General features: G+C 42.0%; 1 protein-coding gene across 11 annotated transcripts in view; it reads right to left on the bottom strand.

The window, feature by feature from the left end:
- LOC106567545 (protein Aster-B) overlaps nucleotides 1-20,233 on the bottom strand; it is a 127,759-nt gene that overhangs the window by 23,853 nt on the left and 83,673 nt on the right. For 10 of the 11 annotated variants that reach the window (XM_045693456.1, XM_045693457.1, XM_045693449.1 and 7 more), the window contains 2 exons: nucleotides 14,451-14,691; nucleotides 3,600-3,620 (listed from right to left, as the gene is read on the bottom strand). In XM_045693456.1, coding sequence (XP_045549412.1) covers nucleotides 3,600-3,620; nucleotides 14,451-14,585 — 156 coding nt within the window. In that variant the 5' untranslated portion in view covers nucleotides 14,586-14,691. The remainder of the gene's footprint in view (nucleotides 1-3,599; nucleotides 3,621-14,450; nucleotides 14,692-20,233) is intronic. The other variant, XM_045693455.1, reaches the window with a different exon arrangement.

Consider the following 20,233-nt stretch of genomic DNA (forward strand, 5'->3'; position numbering starts at 1 on the left):
TCATAATGTATCCTATCCACATAATGTATCCTATCCTCATAATGTATCCTATCCACATAATGTATCCTATCCTCATAATGTATCCTATCCACATAATGTATCCTATCCACATAATGTATCCTATCCTCATAATGTAGCCAATCCTCATAATGTATCCTATCCTCAATGTATCCTATCCTCAAAATGTAGCCTATCCTCATAATGTAGGCTATCCTCATAATGTAGGCTATCCTTACAAAGCCTACTCTCCTCGGTGTACACATCCCAGACAAACTGAAATGGTCCACCCACACAGACAGTGTGGTGAAGAAGGTGCAACAGCGCCTCTTCAACCTCAGGAGGCTGAAGAAATGTAGCCTGTCACCTAAAACCCTGACAAACTTTTACAGATGCACAATCGAGAGCATCTTGTCGAGCTGTATCACAACCTGGTACGGCAACTGCACCACCCTCCACCGCAAGGCTCTCCAGAGGGTGGTGCGGTCTGCACAACACATCAACAGGGGCAAACTACCTGCCCTCCATGACACCTACAGCACCCGATGTCACAGGAAGACCAAAAAGATCATCAAGGTCAACAACCACCTGAGCCACTGTTCACCATGCTACCATCCAGAAGGCAAGGTCAGTACAGGTACATCAAAGCTGGGACCGAGAGACTGAAAAACAGCTTCTATCTCAAGGCCATCAGACTGCTAAACAGTAATCACTAACTCAGAGAGGCTGCTGCCTACATTGAGACCCAATAACTGGCCACTTTAATAAATGGATCACTAGTCACTTTAAACAATGCCACTTTAATAATATTTACATATCTTACATTACTCATATCATATGTATATACTGTATTTTATACCATCTATTGCACCTTGCCTATGCCGCTCGGCCATCGCTCATCCATATATTTATATGTACATATTCACCCCTTTAGATTTGTGTGTATTAGGTAGTTGTTGAGGAATTGTTAGATTACTTGTTAGATATTACTGTACTGTCGGAACTAGAAGCACAAGCATTTTGCTACACTCGCATTTCATTTGATTTGATTTAATGTATCCTATTCTCAAAATGTAGCCCATCCTCATAATGTAGCCTATCCTCATAATGTATCCTATCCTCATAATGTATCCTATCCTCTAAATGTAGGCTATTCTCATAACGTAGCCTATCCTCATAATGTAGCCTATCCTCATAATGTAGCCTATCCTCATAATGTATCTCCCCCAATTCCATATCCCTATCCTCAAATAAGTGCTATTTCATTAGCCCAGCCTACATCAGTACTATCCTCATAATGTAGCCTATCCTCATAATGTAGCCTATAATGTTGTGCCTTCCTGTATTATACTTATGCTAAAATGTTTATTCTATTCTACTGAGCCATTTACTTAAGTTCATATTCTTATATTTTATTATTGTTGTTGTATTGTCAAGAAGGAGCCTGCAAGTAAATATTTTGTTGGATGGTGTATACCACGTGTATCCCGTACATAAGACTATTAAAACTTGAACTTGCACCACACAGACTGTAAACAGTAAATACAAGACGTTTTGGACCCAGGGACATTGCTTCTGGAACAGCTAATGGGGATCCTTGTAAATAAACAAATAACAATACCTAAAACGGCTTCTCAGCTGCTCAGTCATACTGTGGTTTATGGCCAAAGAATCGGTTTGTTTTACAGCCACTACAGACCGTTAGGTTCAGACACACCTCATCTATAGCCAATCAGGCATGACCTGGACACACTGACCTGGATGCAAGTCAGGCCGCCGTAAATCACTGTGTCCAGTTAGGTTGGATTTACACTCTACACTCACTGTAGGCACACTCCAAAGAGGCTTAGTAAAATTCTGCTTTGTGACTTCACTGCACACCACATGAAGGGCCCCTGCACTGAGATTTCGGTGTATGCCAGAATTTGTAACTTTACTCAAGCGTCAGTGATGTTTTGCTGAGGAGAACGTTGCTGGAGTGCAAACCCAGTCTTACTACACCACCAAAGGCCCATAGGTGACACACAGCACGGAATGTAAGGTACAGTTGCAGGCTACCATGTTTGTTCAATGGACTAACAACTCAACTCTCCTCTGACACTGAAAAAACAGTGTTCCTAATTCACATTTCCCTAATTCACACTTCCTGTTGATATTCAGAAACAGGAAGTGCATCACACTACATCTTCACCACCATTAACTAAATCCGGAACACTGTAATGCAACGGACAACAGAAACAAGCATTTGTTACTGGACAAATCCTGGTAGTCAGCACAGCCAATACAGTACATGAAAATTCAAATACACAGTAATGTTCATATAATATACTGCAGACTTGGTAACTAAAAACAGAAAAAGGCAGGCGTGGGAATGACTGAGGCTGGTAATGCTAGTCATGGGGTTGGATCTGCATTGATCATGCTCATTCAGTGATGGCGTCCCAAATTGCACCCCATTCCCTATAGTGCACTACTTTTGACCAGGGGACAAGGGACACTGGTCAAAAGTATTGCACTGTGTAGGGAATAGGGTGTCATTTGGGACGCAGCCCTGATACACAGAACAAAAGTCAGCTTGATTCATCAGAGGGTGGTGGGGCGATCGACTGATCGCTCCACAATGGACCTTTTGTCAGCTTCACTGCTTATCTGCAGTCCAAGTGCACACAGGCCATGGTTGCAGTCAGATGCGTACACAAACGTATTCAGCACACACACACACATACACAGGCTTAAAAGCATGCAAACACATACATAGGATTAAAAGTGAATTCATCATTTCATATGATTAATGAATGTCATCATTACCAGGTATGTGTTGATAGATCATTTGAAGGGGGAAGTACTTCAAAGGCAGGACTTTTCAAATCTGCATAGCACCTGTTCTCGCTATTGGTTTCCCCATGTCTTCTATTTTAAAATGATATATGGAGAAGAAGCAAAGTAGCCTAGGTGAGGTGCCCATACAGCACATCATTCATTCACAAGAAATCATTCAACATGAAATTGCCTGCCTCAGAAATATGTGTTTAAAATGGGAAAATGTGTCACACCTTTTGCTTCATGTTGGTTTTGGGTGTTGTTGGGTTGCAAGTCAACAGAATTCAAACTCTTTCATCCTTTGTTAAAAATGATAACTGTTCTCATGCTCAGCCAATAGCAGCGTTCGAAGAAAGATGAGGTATAGCATGATACCCAACACTCAGCCATCAATCAACTGACAAAGTACAACAGTCAGACAACATGAAGACCTGTCTTACCCATATCACTTTGAAATAATGGTAATTTTAACAGATGCTTTTATCCCAAGCAACTTCACACGCACGCACGCACGCAAACATGCACGCACACACACACACACACACACACACACACACACACACACACACACACACACACACACACACACACACACACACACACACACACACACACACACACACACACACACACACACACACACACACACACACCATGTGGGAATCAAACTCACAAATGCAAGCGCCTTGCTCCAACCCACTGTGTCAACGAAACATGCAACATATCACACACAGTAACAAACAGCTCATCCAGAAGAGGTAGGAGAAGAGGTAGGGACTTACGTTGTACCAGCTCTGGCTTTTCTGTGGTTACAAACATCAAGGTGAAGGAGACAAAAAACATGAGAAACATGAGACATGGGTTAGTGCACACACAAAAGAGCTTCCACAACATACAGAACAACCCACAAGTCTGTCACACTGCTAACAGAACCTTAGAAAAGTATGTAAGAAGTAAATATAAAAGTCAATACTCATATACACCACAGGAGAGCAGCAATGGGCTGCATATTAATAACTGGGGGAAAATGATGACACTCAAAAGTTCAATTATTGATAAGAAGAGATCTTGTCCATATATGATATTGTAGTAGACTTTAAAACTAGGTGTGCATCCTAAATGGCACCCATATTCCCTATAGTGCACTACTTTTTATCATGGTTCATAGGGTTCTACTCAAAAGCAGTGCACTATGTAGGGAATACAGAGCATCCTAGATACAGTTGAAGTCGGAAGTTTACATACACTTAGGTTGGACTCATTAAAACTTGTTTTTCAACCACTCCACAAATTTCTTGTTAACAAACTATAGTTCTGGCAAGTCGGTTAGGACATCTACTTTGTGCATGACACAAGTAATTTTTCCAAAAATTGTTTACAGACAGATTATTTCACTTATAATTCACCTTATCACAATTCCAGTGGGTCAGAAGTTTACATACACTAAGTTGACTGCCTTTAAACAGCTTGGATAATTCCAGAAAATTATGTCATGGCTTTAGAAGCTTCTGATAGGCTAATTGACATCATTTGAGTCAATTGGAGGTGTACCTGTGAATGTATTTCAAGGCCTACCTTCAAACTCAGTGCCTCTTTGCTTGACATCATGGGAAAATCAAAAGAAATCAGCCAAGACCTCAGAAAAAAAGTGTCGACCTCCACAAGTCTGGTTCATCCTTGGGAGCAATTTTCAAACGCCTGAAGGTACCACGTTCATCTGTACAAACAATAGTACGCAAGTATAAACACCATGGGACCACGCAGCCATCATACCGCTCAGGAAGGAGACACGTTCTGTCTCCTAGAGATGAACGTACTTTGGTGTGAAAAGTGCAAATCAATCCCAGAACAACAGCAAAGGACCTTGTGAAGATGCTGGAGGAAACAGGTACAAAAGTATCTATATCCACAGTAAAACGAGTCCAATATCGACATAACCTGAAAGTCCACTCAATAAGAAAGAAGCCACTGCTCCAAAACTGCCATAAAATAGCCAGACTACGGTTTGCAACTGCACAAGGGAACAAAGATCATACTTTTTGGAGAAATGTCCTCTGGTCTGATGAAACAAAAATAGAACTGTTTGGCCATAATGACCATCGTTATGTGTGGAGGAAAAAGGGGGAGCCTTGCAAGCCGAAGAACACCATCCCAACCGTGAAGCACGGGGGTGGCAGCATCATGTTGTGGGGGTGCTTTGCTGCAGGAGGGACTGGCGCACTTCACAAAATTGATGGCATCATGAGGAGGGAAAACTATGTGGATATATTGAAGCAACATCTCAAGACATCAATCAGGAAGTTAAAGCTTGGTTGCAAATGGGTCTTCCAAATGGAGAGTTACCCCAATACCCCAAGCATACTTCCAAAGTTGTGGCAAAATGGCTTAAGGACAACAAAGTCAAGGTATTGGAGTGGCCATCACAAAGCCCTGACCTCAATCCTATAGAAAATTTGTGGGCAGAACTGAAAAAGAGTGTCCGAGCAAGGAGGCCCACAAACCTGGCTCAGTTGCACCAGCTCTGTCAGGAGGAATGTGCCAAAATGCATCCAAGTTATTGTGGGAAGCTTGTGGAAGGCTACCTGAAACGTTTGACCCAAGTTAAACAATTTAAAGTTAATGCTACCAAATACACTCAATTAGTATGTAAACTTCTGACACACTGGGAATGTGATGAAAGAAATAAAAGCTGAAATAAATCATTCTCTCTACTATTATTCTGACATTTCACATTCTTAAAATAAAGTGGTGATCCTAACTGACCTAAGACAGGGAATTTTTACTAGAATTAAATGTTAGGAATTGTGAGAAACTGAGTTTAAATGTATTTGGCTAAGGTGTATGTAAATTTCTGACTTCAACTGTATGTATGAAGGCCTCTTATGATAGCAGCTTACAACGAGCTGCCTTCAATTGTGTCAAAAATATTCTATTACAAATTAATCATCCACATTACACATAAAACAACCCAACTTCAACATCCTTTTGATGATTTTCTGGTTGTTAACTTGTTTTGTAGTTGAGAAAACATCCTATAACCAGACTACAACCAACTGGTCTCTGTTACAACCATGATGAGGTCAAGAAAGACTAAAAAGTTCTGGGGTCTGGTCCAGTGGTAGTGCTGCTGACACCAGACGACATATTGCCTGTCTGGGCATGGGTTGTAAACCTGACCTGCAACTTTCAATTCTGTTTCTCCCTACATCTCATTTTGCTCAATACCTCTCCAATAAAGAGCATATATGAAAAGGGAGTGGATGTCCAACAACGAGTACGCAACTTAACCATGACGTCATAATGACTTCATTGTAACCAGTTACACCTGCTAGGAGATTCATGTTTGGAGCACACTGAACCAAGGATAAGTAGGCTGAGCTAGGCGGTGAGGTGAAATATCGTCACAAGCAGGGGGTCAAGTTTAAGAGGGCTATGGAGGTGGGAGGGTTAAAGAAAAGATGAGCGCTTACTTTAGTCAGTTTTAGTCTGTCATACTGGAAAGAAAATAAACACACAGACAAAAGCGGTCATGCAAATGAGAGACGAGAGAGTTAAGATGACACAAACAGACATACAGTGCCTTCGGAAAGTAATTATCATTTTCTGTCAACGATCTAGACAAAATACCCTGTAATGTCAAAGTGGAAGAAAATTTTTTTTTCTTTTGTTGAATTAATTGAAAATAAAAAATGAATTTATCTTGATTAGATAAGTATTCAACCCCCTGAATAAAAACATTTGTCGAATCACCTTTGGCAGCGATTACAGCTGTGAGTCTTTCTGGGTAAGTCTCTAAGAGCTTTGCACACCTGGATTGTACAATATTTGCCCATTATTTTTTTTCCTGTGCTTAGCCTTGATCCATTTCTTTTTATCCTAAAAAACTAGTCCTTGCCGATGACAAGCATACGCATAACATGATGCAGTGTAACGCCCTGGCCATAGAGAGGGTTTTTTTGTTCTTTATTTTGGTTAGGCCAGGGTGTTACATTGGGTGGGCGTTCTATGTTCCTTTTTCTATGTTTTGGTATTTCTTTGTTTTGGGCCGTGTGTGTGGCTCCCAATCAGGCACAGCTGAAGCTCGTTGCTGCTGATTGGGAGTCACACATAAGGAGCATGTTTTTCCTTTGGGTTTTGTGGGTAATTGTTTCTGTTTTGAGTATTTTCCTAACAGGACTGTTTGCTGTCGTTTGTTCATTTTGTAGTGTTTATTTGAATTAAAATTCTAATGATGAACACATCCTCTGCTGCACCTTGGTTCCCTCTTCCAGACAGCCGTTACATGCAGCTTTTGGAATATTTGTATTCTGTACAGGTTTCCTTCTTTTCATTCTCTCATTTAGTTTAGTATTGTGGAGTAACTACAATGTTGTTGATCCATCCTTAGTTTTCTTCTATCACAGCCAATAAACTCTGCAACTGTTTTAAAATCACCATTGGCCTCATTGTGAAATCTCAGAGCGGTTTCTTGCCTCTCCAGCAACTCAGTTAGGAATAACGCCTGTATCTTTGTAGTACCTGGGTGTATGGATATACCATCCAAAGAGTAATTCATAACTTCACCATGCTCAAAGGGATATTCAATGTTTTTTTACCCATCTACCAATAGGTGCCCATCTTTGTGAGGCATTAGAAAACCTCCATCGTCTTTGTGGATGAATCGGTGCTTGAAATTCACAGTTTGACTGAGGGGTACAGAGATGGGGTAGTCAATAAAAATCATGTTATACCTTACTATTTCACATGCAACTTATTTGACTTGTTAAGCAAATATTTACTCTACAACTTATTTAGGCTTGTCATAACAAAAAGGTTTGAATACTTATTGACTCATTTGTAGAAATGTGTAAAAACATAATTCCACTTTGACATTATGGGGTATTGTGTGTAGATCAGTGACACAAAATATCATTTTAAATTCAGTCTGTAACACAACAAAATGTAGAAAAAGTAAAGAGGTGTGAAAACTTTCTGAAGGCACTGCATATTACATACAGTATGACATGTACTGGAAGGAATGACAGAGTTGGAATGTGGATGGTTTGTCGTTAGCTGTTATGGTTTTCCAAAAGGGAGTCAAGCCGTTTGAGGCTGTCGATTATGTTCCTTGTGTCCCATTTGTTCTAACTCAGAGGCTGGAGAGGCTGAAGATATGAGTATGTGGTGAGTGTGTGCTCCTCCAACTAGGAGGATAGTGACCAACGGTGAATGTCTATTACTTTTCCCCTTCCATGTGTCGAGCCATGGTGTACCGGTAACACTCCCCACTGGAGACCACGGTCCAATCCCTGCATCCACCCTTTACACTGTTTCTCCCACTTTCCTTTCTCCCCACATCATTTTCTCACTGTCTGAATAAAGTGTCAAAACACCCCAAAAATATATATTTAAACGTTTCCCCTTCCATATGTTAGCTTGTTCAGAAAGTATTACAAGCTAGTGGTGGTTGGTGGGAGGCGAAGTAGTGTGCGTGTGCATCTGTGTGTATGTGTGTGTGCGTACATGCCTTCAAATACTCATGCTCGGGGTCTGTCCTGGTACCACAGCAATGCTACAAAACACCACAGAACAGACTTCACTCATACAGCGTGGTACTCCATCAAAGTAAAGAAACAGTATGAACAGTAGCTCTGAGGTGAAGTTTCCCTTAGGTACAGATCTAGGATCAGCTTCCCCCAACCTTAACCATTATTGGGGAAAATACAAAACTGACCCAAGATCAGCATCTAGGGGCAACTTCAGTACCTGTAACACAGAACATTTCACACAGAGGGCCACATAGGGGATCATGATGTCGTCAGGAAAGAGTGTTAGAGTAGGGTAGGAAGGCTAGGTCATGTTCATTAGGCACAAAACAGAAGAGAGCCCACTGAGAACGGCAGGGACTATCTGGCATTGTTCAATAAGAAACATTCATTTTCGTTGCAAAACGTTTTAAAACATTTTATGTTGCGTGCCCTAATGAACACAACCTTGAGAAGGGGTTAGGCAAGGTCAAGAGAAGTGAAAGAAGGTTAAGATAACAAAGGCCGTATGGTCACAACCAAGTATACGTTAGTATACTCTTAGTATAGCCAACTCGTAGTATAGACTCTTAGTAAACTCCTTGAGCCAATTGCAACCACTGATGGCCACTAGGTTATCACCAGCTGATCTCTCGTTATACCATCAATACACTCTAAAATCACCCGCAGAGCTGATCTCAATTGCAACCATCATCCACCACTGATTTACCGCTCCATATCGCGGATGTTCTAGTCCTGATTGATTGCAACTAACATTTATCAAGACGATTTTGTTTTCTGGTGGGTATTATCATTGGAACATTTTAATCTTGCTATTTAAGCAGACGAAGGGCGATTTATCTCTTTGACAATCATTCCAAACAACTGAAATAATGTATTTAATTTCCTCGTTTACCACGGAAAATCTATTATGGCAACGAACCAACCCAAACATTATATGAACGGAAGAAATCATGGTGCAGGATACATTTTTCGTTTCCAATTTATTTAATCCATTAATGATTTTACTTGTCCTAATAAAACATTTCTTATCAAGAGGGGAAAAGAAAATAGTCCTGAACTGTAGGCTACACAATAGACATTTGAAACTACAGTGCATCTGGAAAGTTTCCAGTTTTTTTTCCTCATCAATCTACACACAATACCCCATAATGACAAAGTGAAAACAGGTTTTTAGACACTTTTGCAAATGTATTAAATATAAAAACCGAAATACCTTATTTACATAGGCTAAAGTTGACAGTGAATGTCAGAGCAAAAACCAAGCCATGAGGTCGAAGGAATTGTCCGTAGAGCGCCAAGACAGGATTGTGTCGAGGCACAGATCTGGGGAAGGGTACCAAAACATTTCTGCAGCATTGAGAGGTCCCCAAGAACACAGTGGCCTCCATTATTCTTAAATGGAAGAAGTTTGGAACTACCAACACTCTTCCTAGAGCTGGCCGCCTGGCCAAACTGAGCAATCGGGAGATAAGGGCCTTGGTCAGGGAGGTGACCAAGAATCCAATGGTCACCCTGTAGGGGTCTAGTTCCTCTGTGGAGATGGGAGAACCATCCAGAAGGACAACCATCTCTGCAGCACTCCACCAATCAGGCCTTTATGGTAGAGTGGCCAGATGGAAGCCACTCCTCAGTAAAAGGCACGACAGCCTGCTTGGAGTTTGCCAAAAGGCACCTAATGTATTCTCAGACCATGAGAAACAATATTCTCTGGTCTGATGAAACCAATATTGACTTCTTTGGCCTGAATGTCAAGCGTCACGTCTGGAGGAAACCAGGCACCGGTTATCACCTGGCCAATACCATTCCTTATGGTGAAGCATGATGGTGGCAGCATCATGCTGTGGTGATGTTTTTCAGCGGCAGGTACTGGGAGACTAGTCCGGATCGAGGGAAAGATAAATGGAGCAAAGTACAGAGAGATGACAACCTGCTCCAGAGCGCTTAGTACCTCAGACTGGGGTGAAGGTTCACCTTCTGACAGGACAACGACCCTATGCACACAGCCAAGTCTGAATACTTTTGTAAATAAGGTATTTCTGTCATTTTAAATACATTTAAAAAATCTCTCAAACGGTTTTTGCTTCGTCATTATGGGGTATTGTTTGTAGATTGATGAGAGGAAAAAAACTATAGAATCTATTTTATAATAATGCTGTAACGTAACAAAATGTGGAGAAGGAGTCTGAATACTTTCCAAATGCACTGTAAATTGATATTGTATTCTAGTAGTTATTTAAAGTTGCACAAATGATATTGTTTTTATTAAATCTTGTTTGTGGGTAGGCTTGGAGTGAAGAGTAACATTTCCTATGCTGTGAATAGCGGACATTTCTTTATTTGTAGAACAACGTGCTAACACTCAATAGTGAACCTTTATATTTTCTTCCAGGCCAGTATGTCTACAGTGGCATATTGTACTTTATTGAAGAAACAATGTCTGAATTTGAAGGAAATGTGGTAGGGAGAGTAACCTCTTATTATTTGGATGTCGTTATCTTAACCAAAGAATCAGCTGCAGAGTGCTTTGTTTTATAATGATATTTAAATTGTCTATCACACATGTTGCATTACATATCACTTTCCTTTACAATGTGGTAATTCATTAAAATTGTCTTCAATAACTTTATTTTTTGCAGAAGAGTAGCCTCGCTGTAGGCATAATTTGGCTAAGTAGGCGACTTGTCTGTAAATAAACATTTTAACTAAATCCAAGTAATTGACATATACTACATTTCTAGTGAAAATAATTTTTTACAGTTGTAATATGTCATATTCTTCCATGTATCTTTTTCGATTTCGCTGTTCCTGATAGTATGTTTCATTGGGGCGGGAGTAGTAAACGCAGACAATGACCATTTCCCACGCCATTTCCACTGTCTTGTATCAAGCTGGCTTGACACCGTAACAGTGTCAGATCAGCTGGTCTGCTAGTTTCATTACACTGTTTATTAGTTGCAAGCAGAGTTATTTTAGCTTGGCGCTCCGTGTAATCTCCCGTTTAGTAGTGTGTTATGAAATCCAGCGGTAACCTGCAGTAATAAGGTAGGGAACTTCAGTCTTATGTATGCAGTTAAAATGTAGAGATGGGTGGATGAAAGGTACACTGCAATTTGACGTCATACCTGTACAAAGCGGGGGTCACTTCCTGCTTAAAGACCACTAGAGTTCAGTTGTTTTTTATGTCTGTAAGCAGGAAGTGACCCTGCTTGTATGATGGACATGTCTCAAGGGAGTTCATAAAAAGGAAAAGAGCCAATAGTGTCAGTCTTGACAGATTTGAATTCTGTCTGTAAACAGGAAGTGGCCCCCAGCAATGTATGATGATATCATATTGATGAGTGTACCTTTAAGGTAGGATGGGATAATGCAGTGTGATCGAGGCATGGAAAGATGAGCAACAGTCATTTAGGGTAATGTTAAATAGTCTGAGGGTTTCCAGTTACCATGATTAACCATTTTAACATCTGCTCTAGCAGCATAAAAAGTACATTATGAGTTAACTCTTCTAAGCTAGCATGGCATGAGGGAGATGAGATCAGGTCAGTGCAAGGGTAGGCTAATATAGTTGGTTAGCAAGGGGTAAGCTAGGTAAGGCTAACATAGCTTAGCATAGAGAGTGTTGGTTAGTCTCATCAGGTAGAGTAGGGCGGGATTGGTAAAGACAGGATAGAGGCGCACGTTAGCTTAGCATAATGTAGGGTGGCATAAAGGAAAAACAATTAGCCTATCGCAGGGATAGTGGGCAAGTCACGAGGCATGAGTACAAGCTAGAAGGAAAGAGGTGAAAAACCAGAAAAAGAGTGATGCTTACTTTGGAAAGTCGCTTGTGAGACTAGCATGCATGAGAAGAAGAACAAAGAAAATCAGAAAACTAAAACAAAAAGAGCAAATATATATAAGGAACAAAAACGTTTCAAGTTACAGACTTGGCTTGTGGGGGGTTTTATGATTGTTCAGGTGGTGAAGAAATGTAACAACCATGTCTCAAAAGTAAACATGGCAAACAAAAGCATGACAAGTGACGGACAAGTCAACTCCTGAGAGTGGAGGTGAGGCAACATCAGCATGGAATGGGATATGAAAAAGGTTGAGAAGAACCTTACTATGATATACAGTGCATTCGGAAAGTATCCAGACCCCTTCACTTTTTCCACATTGTTACGTTACAGTGATTTAAAAAGTCCCCCCCTCAATCTACACACATTACTCCATAATGACAGAGCAAAAACAAGTTTAGACATTTTTGCAAATGTATAAAAAATAAAGAACTTATCACATTTACAAAAGTATTCAGACCCTTTACTCAGTACTTTGTTGACGCACATTTGGAAACGATTACAGCCTCGAGTCGTCTTGGGTATGACGCTACAAGCTTGGCACACCTGTATTTAGGGAGTTTCTCCCATTCTTCTCTGCAGATCCTCTTAAGCTCTGTCAGGTTGGATGAGGAGCATTGCTGCACAGCTATTTTCAGGTCTCCCCAGAGATGTTCGATCGGGTTGAAGTCCGGGCTCTGGCAGGGCCCCTCAAGGACATTCAGAGACTTGTCCCGAAGCAACTCCCGCGTTGTCTTGGTTGTGTGCTTAGTGTCGTTGTCCTGTTGGAAGGTGAACCTCCGCCCCATGCTGAGGTGCTGAGCGCTCTGGAGAAGGTTTTCATCAAGGATCTCTCTGTACTTTGCTCCGTTCATCTTTCCCTCGATCCGGACAGGTTTCCCAGTCCCTGCCGCTGAAAAACATCCCTGTAGCATGATGCTGCCATCACAATGCTTCAATGTAGGTATGGTCCCAGGTTTCCTCCAGACGTGACACGCTTTTTGGCAAACTCCAAGCGGGCTGTCGTGCCTTTTACTGAGTGGCTTCCGTCTACCATAAAGGCCTGATTGGTGGAGTCCTGCAGAGATGGTTGTCCTTCTGGAAGGTTCTCCCATCTCAGCAGAGAAACTCTGGAGCTCTGTCTGAGTGACCATCAGATTCTTGGTCACCTCCCATACCAAGGCTCTTATCCCTCGATTGCTCAGTTTGGGCGGGTGGCCAGCTCTAGGAGGAGTGTTGGTGGTTCCAAACTTCTTCCATTTAAGAATGATGGAGGCCACTGTGTTCTTGGGGACCTCTCAATGCTGCAGACATTTTTTGGTACCCTTCCCCAGATCTGTTCCTTGACACAATCCTGTCTCCGAGCTCTACGGACAATTCCTTTGACCTCATGGCTTGGTTTTTGCTCTGACATGCACTGTCAACTGTGGGACCTTATACAGACAGGTGGGTGCCTTTCAAAATCATGTCAAATCAATTGAATTACCACAGGTGGTCTACAATCAAGATGTAGAAACATCTCAAGGATGATCAATGGAAACAGGATGGCCCTGAGCTCAATTTTGAGTCTCATAGCAAAGGGTCTGAATACTTATGCAAAGGTATTTCTGTCAAAATCTGTTTTCGCTTTGTCATTATGGGGTATTGTGTGTAGATTGATGAGGAAAATGTTTTATTTAATCCATTTTATAATACGGCTGTAATACTCTCCGAATGTACTCTACTTGAGTACTTGACAAAGATGCATGTTTTCAAAATCCACTACCGAATGGCAGAGAAACATTTTTTACAGATGGACCTTGTCAATTTCATTCTGACAGCCCGCATTGGAGTATATTCTACAGTAAATTAATTTCAATTGGGAGAAAGTAATCAATTATACAATTTGTACAAAGATCGCTGCTGTTTCTTTTGTTGTGAGAGTGTGGATTACTTTTAGGTACAGCGGATCAGAAGTCCTAAAAGGCAAACTACTGTGATGATATGCAGTGGGTGGGGCTAGAGAGGCTAGAGATGTCATGTGATGGCTATGTGTTTGTGTCATGTCCATACTTGCACCTGGGTCCAGACCAGGGCATGGTTGTTTCTCTAATTACCAAAGAAGTTAAACTAAGTTAGGACAACAGGTCTGAGATAGGGGGAAACACTCCTGGAATGGGTGTGTTACCTTAACCTTTGAATTAATTGAGTGTGTTACTTCGTACATTTTCTCCACCAATACACAATTGTGTTTTGGCCCATGAATGTGTGTTTCATCCAGTGTGTGTTTGGTCCAGGCACACATGCTCACCTTGGAGTTCTTGCCCCCGTGGCTGCGTGTGGTGGAGTGTACCGACTGACTGTAAGTGCGCTGCACCACCTGCTCTATGGTGGAGGGGGACTTGTCCTTGTCAGAGGAGGGGTCCGAGTGGCCCTTCTCCACCATGTTCTCACCACTGGGGTCCAGGCTCTGCTGGGGCGTGGGTGAGCGAGAGCGATGGCGCAGGACGGGCGAGCAAGTGGGCGTGCTCCGGTTCGAATTGCTAGCAGTGCTGTTGGGGAGAGAGAGAGAGGAAGTGAGAGAGAGAGAATGACTAAAATGACTGCTTAAACTCTGTGATACTCACAGCACTTATGGGCTGAATTCTTGAGATGCAAATGTGTATTCGACATGAATAATGTGCAATTGTTTTTATTTATTTCAACCTACAAAGACCTTATAAAAAACATCCACTCCATTGGAAGTTGAGTTGTTTGACCATCAGACAATTTAAAGAAAGCAACAACCTCCCAATCATTTGTTCACTTCCTCCAGTGGAAAAGATTGGTCTTTGATACCGCAGAGCACATCAATGAGGCACCGTCTCTGTCCTTGACAAGAGAGGACAATTTTATCGACCAACTGATGTCATATCCAGACCACTAGAGAGTCTCTACTCTCCAGGGCACTTATTCATAAAGTGTTTCAGAGTAGGACTGATGATCGAGGATCACTTTGCCTTTTAAATCATAATGAATAAGAGGGGAGACCTGATCCTAGATCAGCACTAAGATATTTTATGAACACGGTTCCAGACCTTCAGGTTTAGGCTCTGGCAGATTCAGTGTACTTCATTTGACATCAGGCAACTAAGGCTCTTTTGGCCATGTTGGTCTAGCTCAGTGAAGAGAACACTAACTTCCCTGCCCTAAGCTCTCTCCTGGCCCATTTCACTAAGTCTGAATTTGTCTTGCTAGGTGACCTAAACTGGGACATAAACCATCTGACCAAGTCCTAAAGCAATGGGACTCCCTAAATATTTATCAGATTATTACCAATCCCACAAGGTATGACTTCAAACACCCAGAAAATGCTACTCTTCTTGACGTTATCCTCACAAATAATCCTGAGTGGTATCAGTCAGGTGTTTTCTGTAAAGACCACTGTTTTACAGCCTGTGTCCGCAATGGCTGCTCAGTGAAACGACCTGTCCTGATTTGTCATAGACGCTTGCTAAAAAACGTGAATGAGCAAGCATTCCTTCATGAACTGGCCTCTGTAAAATTGTATAGAATCAGTTTGATCCCCTCTGTCAAAGACACTTGGATCTTCTTTCTTTATATTTTCAGTGGTATTGTTAACAAACACGGCCCCATAAAGAAAATGAGAATTAAAAACAGGTTCAGCCCCTGGTTCGACCGTGATCTTGCAGAGTTACTCCACCTCAAGAATTGCATTTGGCAAAAGGCTTGGCACACGCATACCCAGACTGACTGATTCTCGTTCAGGCAAATGAGAAATAAGTCCACTCGGGCTATATGGAAGGCCAGAGTTAGTTACTTTAAGGAGCAGTTCTCTCTCTGTAGGTCTAACCCCAAGAAGTTCTGGAAAACAGTTAAAGACCTGGAGAATAAACCCTCCTCACAGCTGCCCATGTCCCTTAAAGTTGATGATGTGGTTGTTACTGACAAGAAGCACATGGCTGAGCTCTTTAATCACCACTTCATTAAGTCTGGATTCCTATTTGTCTCAACCATGCCTCCTTGCCTGTCCAACATTTCCTCATCTCCCAACCCTTCTAATGCGACTACCCCCGATGCTTCTCCCTCTTTTTCCCCTGCCCCGCTACAAAGTTTCTCCCTGCATGCAGTCACTGAGTCCGAGGTGCTAAAGGAGCTCCTGACTCTTGACCCCAAAAAAACATCTGGTTCAGATGGTTTAGACCCTTTCTTCTTTAAGGTTGCTGCCCCTATCATTGCCAAGTCTATCACTGACCTTTTTAACCTGTCTCTCCTTTCTGGGGAGTTTCCCATTGCTTGGAAGGCAGCCACATTTCGTCCTTTATTTAAAGGGGGAGATCAAGCTGATCCTAACTGTTACAGGTCTATTTCTATTTTTCCCTGTTTATCAAAAGTGTTGGAAAAACTTGTCAATAATCAACTGACTGGCTTTCTTGATGTCTATTGTATTCTCTCTGGTATGCAATCTGCTTTCCACTAAAGTTATGGATATGTCACTGCAACCTTAAAGGTCCTCAATTATGTCAACATTGCCGTTGATTCTAAGCAATGTTGTGCTGCTATTTTTATTGACTTGGCCAAAGCTTTTGATAAGGTAGACTATTCCATTCTTGTGGGCCGGCTAAGGAGTATTGGTGTCTCTGAGGGGTCTTTGGTCTGGTTTGCTAACTCCCTCTCTCAAAGAGTACAGTGCATAAAGTCAGAAAATCTGCTATATCAGCCACTGCCTGTCACCAAGGGAGTACCTCAAGGCTCAATCCTAGGACCCACGCTCTTCTCAATTTACATCAACAACATAGCTCAGGCAGTAGGAAGCTCTCTCATCCATTTATATGCAGATGATACAGTCTTATACTCAGCTGACCCCTCCCCGGATTTTGTGTTAAATGCTCTACAACATAGCTTTCTTAGTGTCCAACAAGCTTTCTCTACCCTTAACCTTGTTCTGAACATGTCCAAACAAAGGTCATGTGGTTTGGTAAGAAGAATGGCCTCTTCCCACGTGTGATTACTACCTCTGAGGGTTTAGAGCTTGAGGTAGTCACCTCATACAAGTACTTGGGAGTATGGCTAGACGGTACACTGTCCTCTCAGCACAGGCTAAAGTTACATCTAGACTTGGTTTCCTCTATCGTAATCGCTCCTCTTTCACCCCAGCTGCCAAACGAACCCTGATTCAGATGACCATCCTACCCATGCTAGATTACGGAGACATCATTTATAGATCGGCGAGTAAGGGTGCTCTCGAGCAGCTAGATGTTTTTTTACCATTCGGCCATCAGATTTGCCACCAATGTTCCATATAGGACACATCACTGCACTCTATACTCCTCTGTAAACTGGTCATCTCTGTATACCCGTCGCAAGACCCACTGGTTGATGCTTATTTAAAACACTCTTAGGGGGGAGGGGGGAGTGAGGCCTATCTGAGATATCTACTGCAGCCCTCATCCTCCACATACAACACCCGTATGCGACTGGAACGAGCTGCAACAAACACTCAAACTGGACAGTTTTATCTCAATCTCCTTATTCAAAGACTCAATCATGGACACTCTTATTGACAGTTGTGGCTGCTTTGCGTGATGTATTGTTGTCTCTACCTTCTTGTCCTTTGTGCTGTTGTCTGTGCCCAATAATGTTTGTACCATATTTTGTGCTGCTACCATGCTGTGTTGCTACCATGTTGTTGTCATGTTATGTTGCTAACATGCTGTGTTGTCATGTGTTGCTGCCTTGCTATGTTGTTGTCTTAGGTCTCTTTTTATGTAGTGTTGTCTCTTTTGTCGTGATGTGTGTTTGGTCTTATATTTTATTATTTTCTTTATTTGTATTTTTAATCCCAGCCCCTGTCCCCACGGGAGGCCTTTTGCCTTTTGGTAGGCCGTCATTGTAAATAAGAATTTGTTCTTAACTGACTTGCCTAGTTAAATAAAAATGTAAAAAATTAAAACAACTTCACTAAACCCTCTTCATGGTTGCTGAGAGAACAGCTGCTCTGCTGCAGGGGTTGGCGCCTCATCTCACCCTCCCTCCTTCTCTGTCTCCATCCCTCTCTCTCTCTCTATACCAACAGTAAGCTCCCACGCAACGTTCCCCTGTGGAGTGTCCCGCCACCCCCTTTCACACACTCTCTTTTTTTTATCCCTCGCTCTCTCCCTCCCTCTTTCTCCACAGTTTACATCCCTTTCTATATCACCTTGGGGCTTTGGGTGCAGACTGTATTATTGAAGCAGAGTGTGCGTGTGTCTGTGTGTCAGGCAGAAAAAGCGAACAGATTCCAACAAACGAGAGAGGGAGGTCATAGAATACCCTCTCGGGCATACTGTCTGGTACAATATGGAAGATTATATTGAAATTGAATTATTGAGACACATTACTTTGACGCTCTCTTTCAATTGCTGTGTCATTGCACACAACGCTTCAGTAATACTCCCTAATTCACTCCCTAAATCTAACTTGTATTCAGTAGATTACAGCTATGGACAACATTACAAGCATACACATGGGCACGCACACACGCACAGAGCTCAGCTGAGGTTGTTGTTGTGTCTCGCCCAACTCCAGCATGTGAGAGTAGAATTATGAAACAGTACCCACCTGGTTGAAAGTGATTATAAAACGCCCTGTGTGTGTGTTGCCTTAAAGAAGGGATGGTGGGAGGATCAGTGTAGAGCAAGTGGGCGCTGGTCGAAAGAATTGCACTATAAAGGGAATAGGGAGCCATTTGGCATGCTGCCCATTGAAACCTATACTCATCTACCACTCTGTATCACACAGTAAAGCCATAACCACTGGGAACCACCAGGGTCCTTATCAATGCTCGACATTCACTCGTGTCACCATGTTATATCATGTCTGTTATACCTTTATATCATGTCTTTACTCATACCCCTGTCTTGTCTTGTGCATCACCTTTGTATCAGGGTGTTGCATCAGGGTGTTATCGTCTGTAAAAATGGACCTTAGAAACAACAACGTCCTGGCATCCATTAGTTTCCATTACACATGTTGCTTTGTGGCTCGACAGCATTCAGGGACACTTATCCACCGGTGTAGCCCATTTGTAACAGTCATCTGGAATTGACCCTTACCTTTAGGCTACAGCAAACACTGAAGCCTACATCCAGAAGAAATGTTGCTATACTATAGGAACTATAAGGGTTCAATGGCTCGCTTCATATAGCACTACAAAAGGTTCTATATACGCCTTCATTGTGCTGCTTTATTTGTTACCGTTTTGTGTGAAGCTGTAGCCAATAGCTAAGTATGTGCTCTCGCCCAATAGCTGAGTATGCACTGTAGTTTATAGCTGACTATGTACTGTAGTTTATAGCTGAGTATGTACTGTAGTTTATAGCTGAGTATGTACTGTAGTTTATAGCTGAGTACGTACTGTAGTTTATAGCTGAGTACGTGTTGTCGCCCAATAGCTGAGTATGTGCTGTAGCCTAGCATACAAACATATTATAGGGTTATGGTTATCTTATCTGTTCTTTGTATACTTGGAGGACCGTTTTCAGTCCTGAAGAGGAACTGTGACACAAAGCATGCAAAAAGGCATAGAATTACAGTCATAGGGGTTGATTTTCCAAAATCTCTGGTTGAGCATACTTGCATCTGCCTTTGACCCTTGGATGAGGACACTAGGCTTGGGCGGTATACTGTAAGTGGCTTGCTTGCAAGATTAAGCTACTTGGTTACAGCAGAGAAAATCAGTCCCCTCCTGGATCAAGATCCCTGCTGCCAAAAATTGTTTATGAGTGAAATTGTTTTCTTTTTTTTTCTTTGGAAAGAAATAGCACCCCTTGTGTAAATTGCCAGTAATGCCGTTTACTGGCATGGTAAAGGAACAGTATGAAGGTATGACAGTCTGGATACCGCCCAACCCTAAAGGACACAGAACATATTTAAGAATTCAGATTTTTTTGGGCCTTGCCAATGCATTGATATTCAAAAATATGTGAGAATAATATAGATTTGCCTGACTAAATAAATTGTGGCAACACCTTTCAATTGAAGCGGCGGGAAACAAACGAAAGTGGTTGTCACGGATCCCTCCGGAACTGTGTCGTCATGCACACCTGGTCCCCA

This window comes from Salmo salar, chromosome ssa13 (assembly GCF_905237065.1).
Source record: "Salmo salar chromosome ssa13, Ssal_v3.1, whole genome shotgun sequence".
Lineage (NCBI taxonomy): Eukaryota > Metazoa > Chordata > Actinopteri > Salmoniformes > Salmonidae > Salmo > Salmo salar.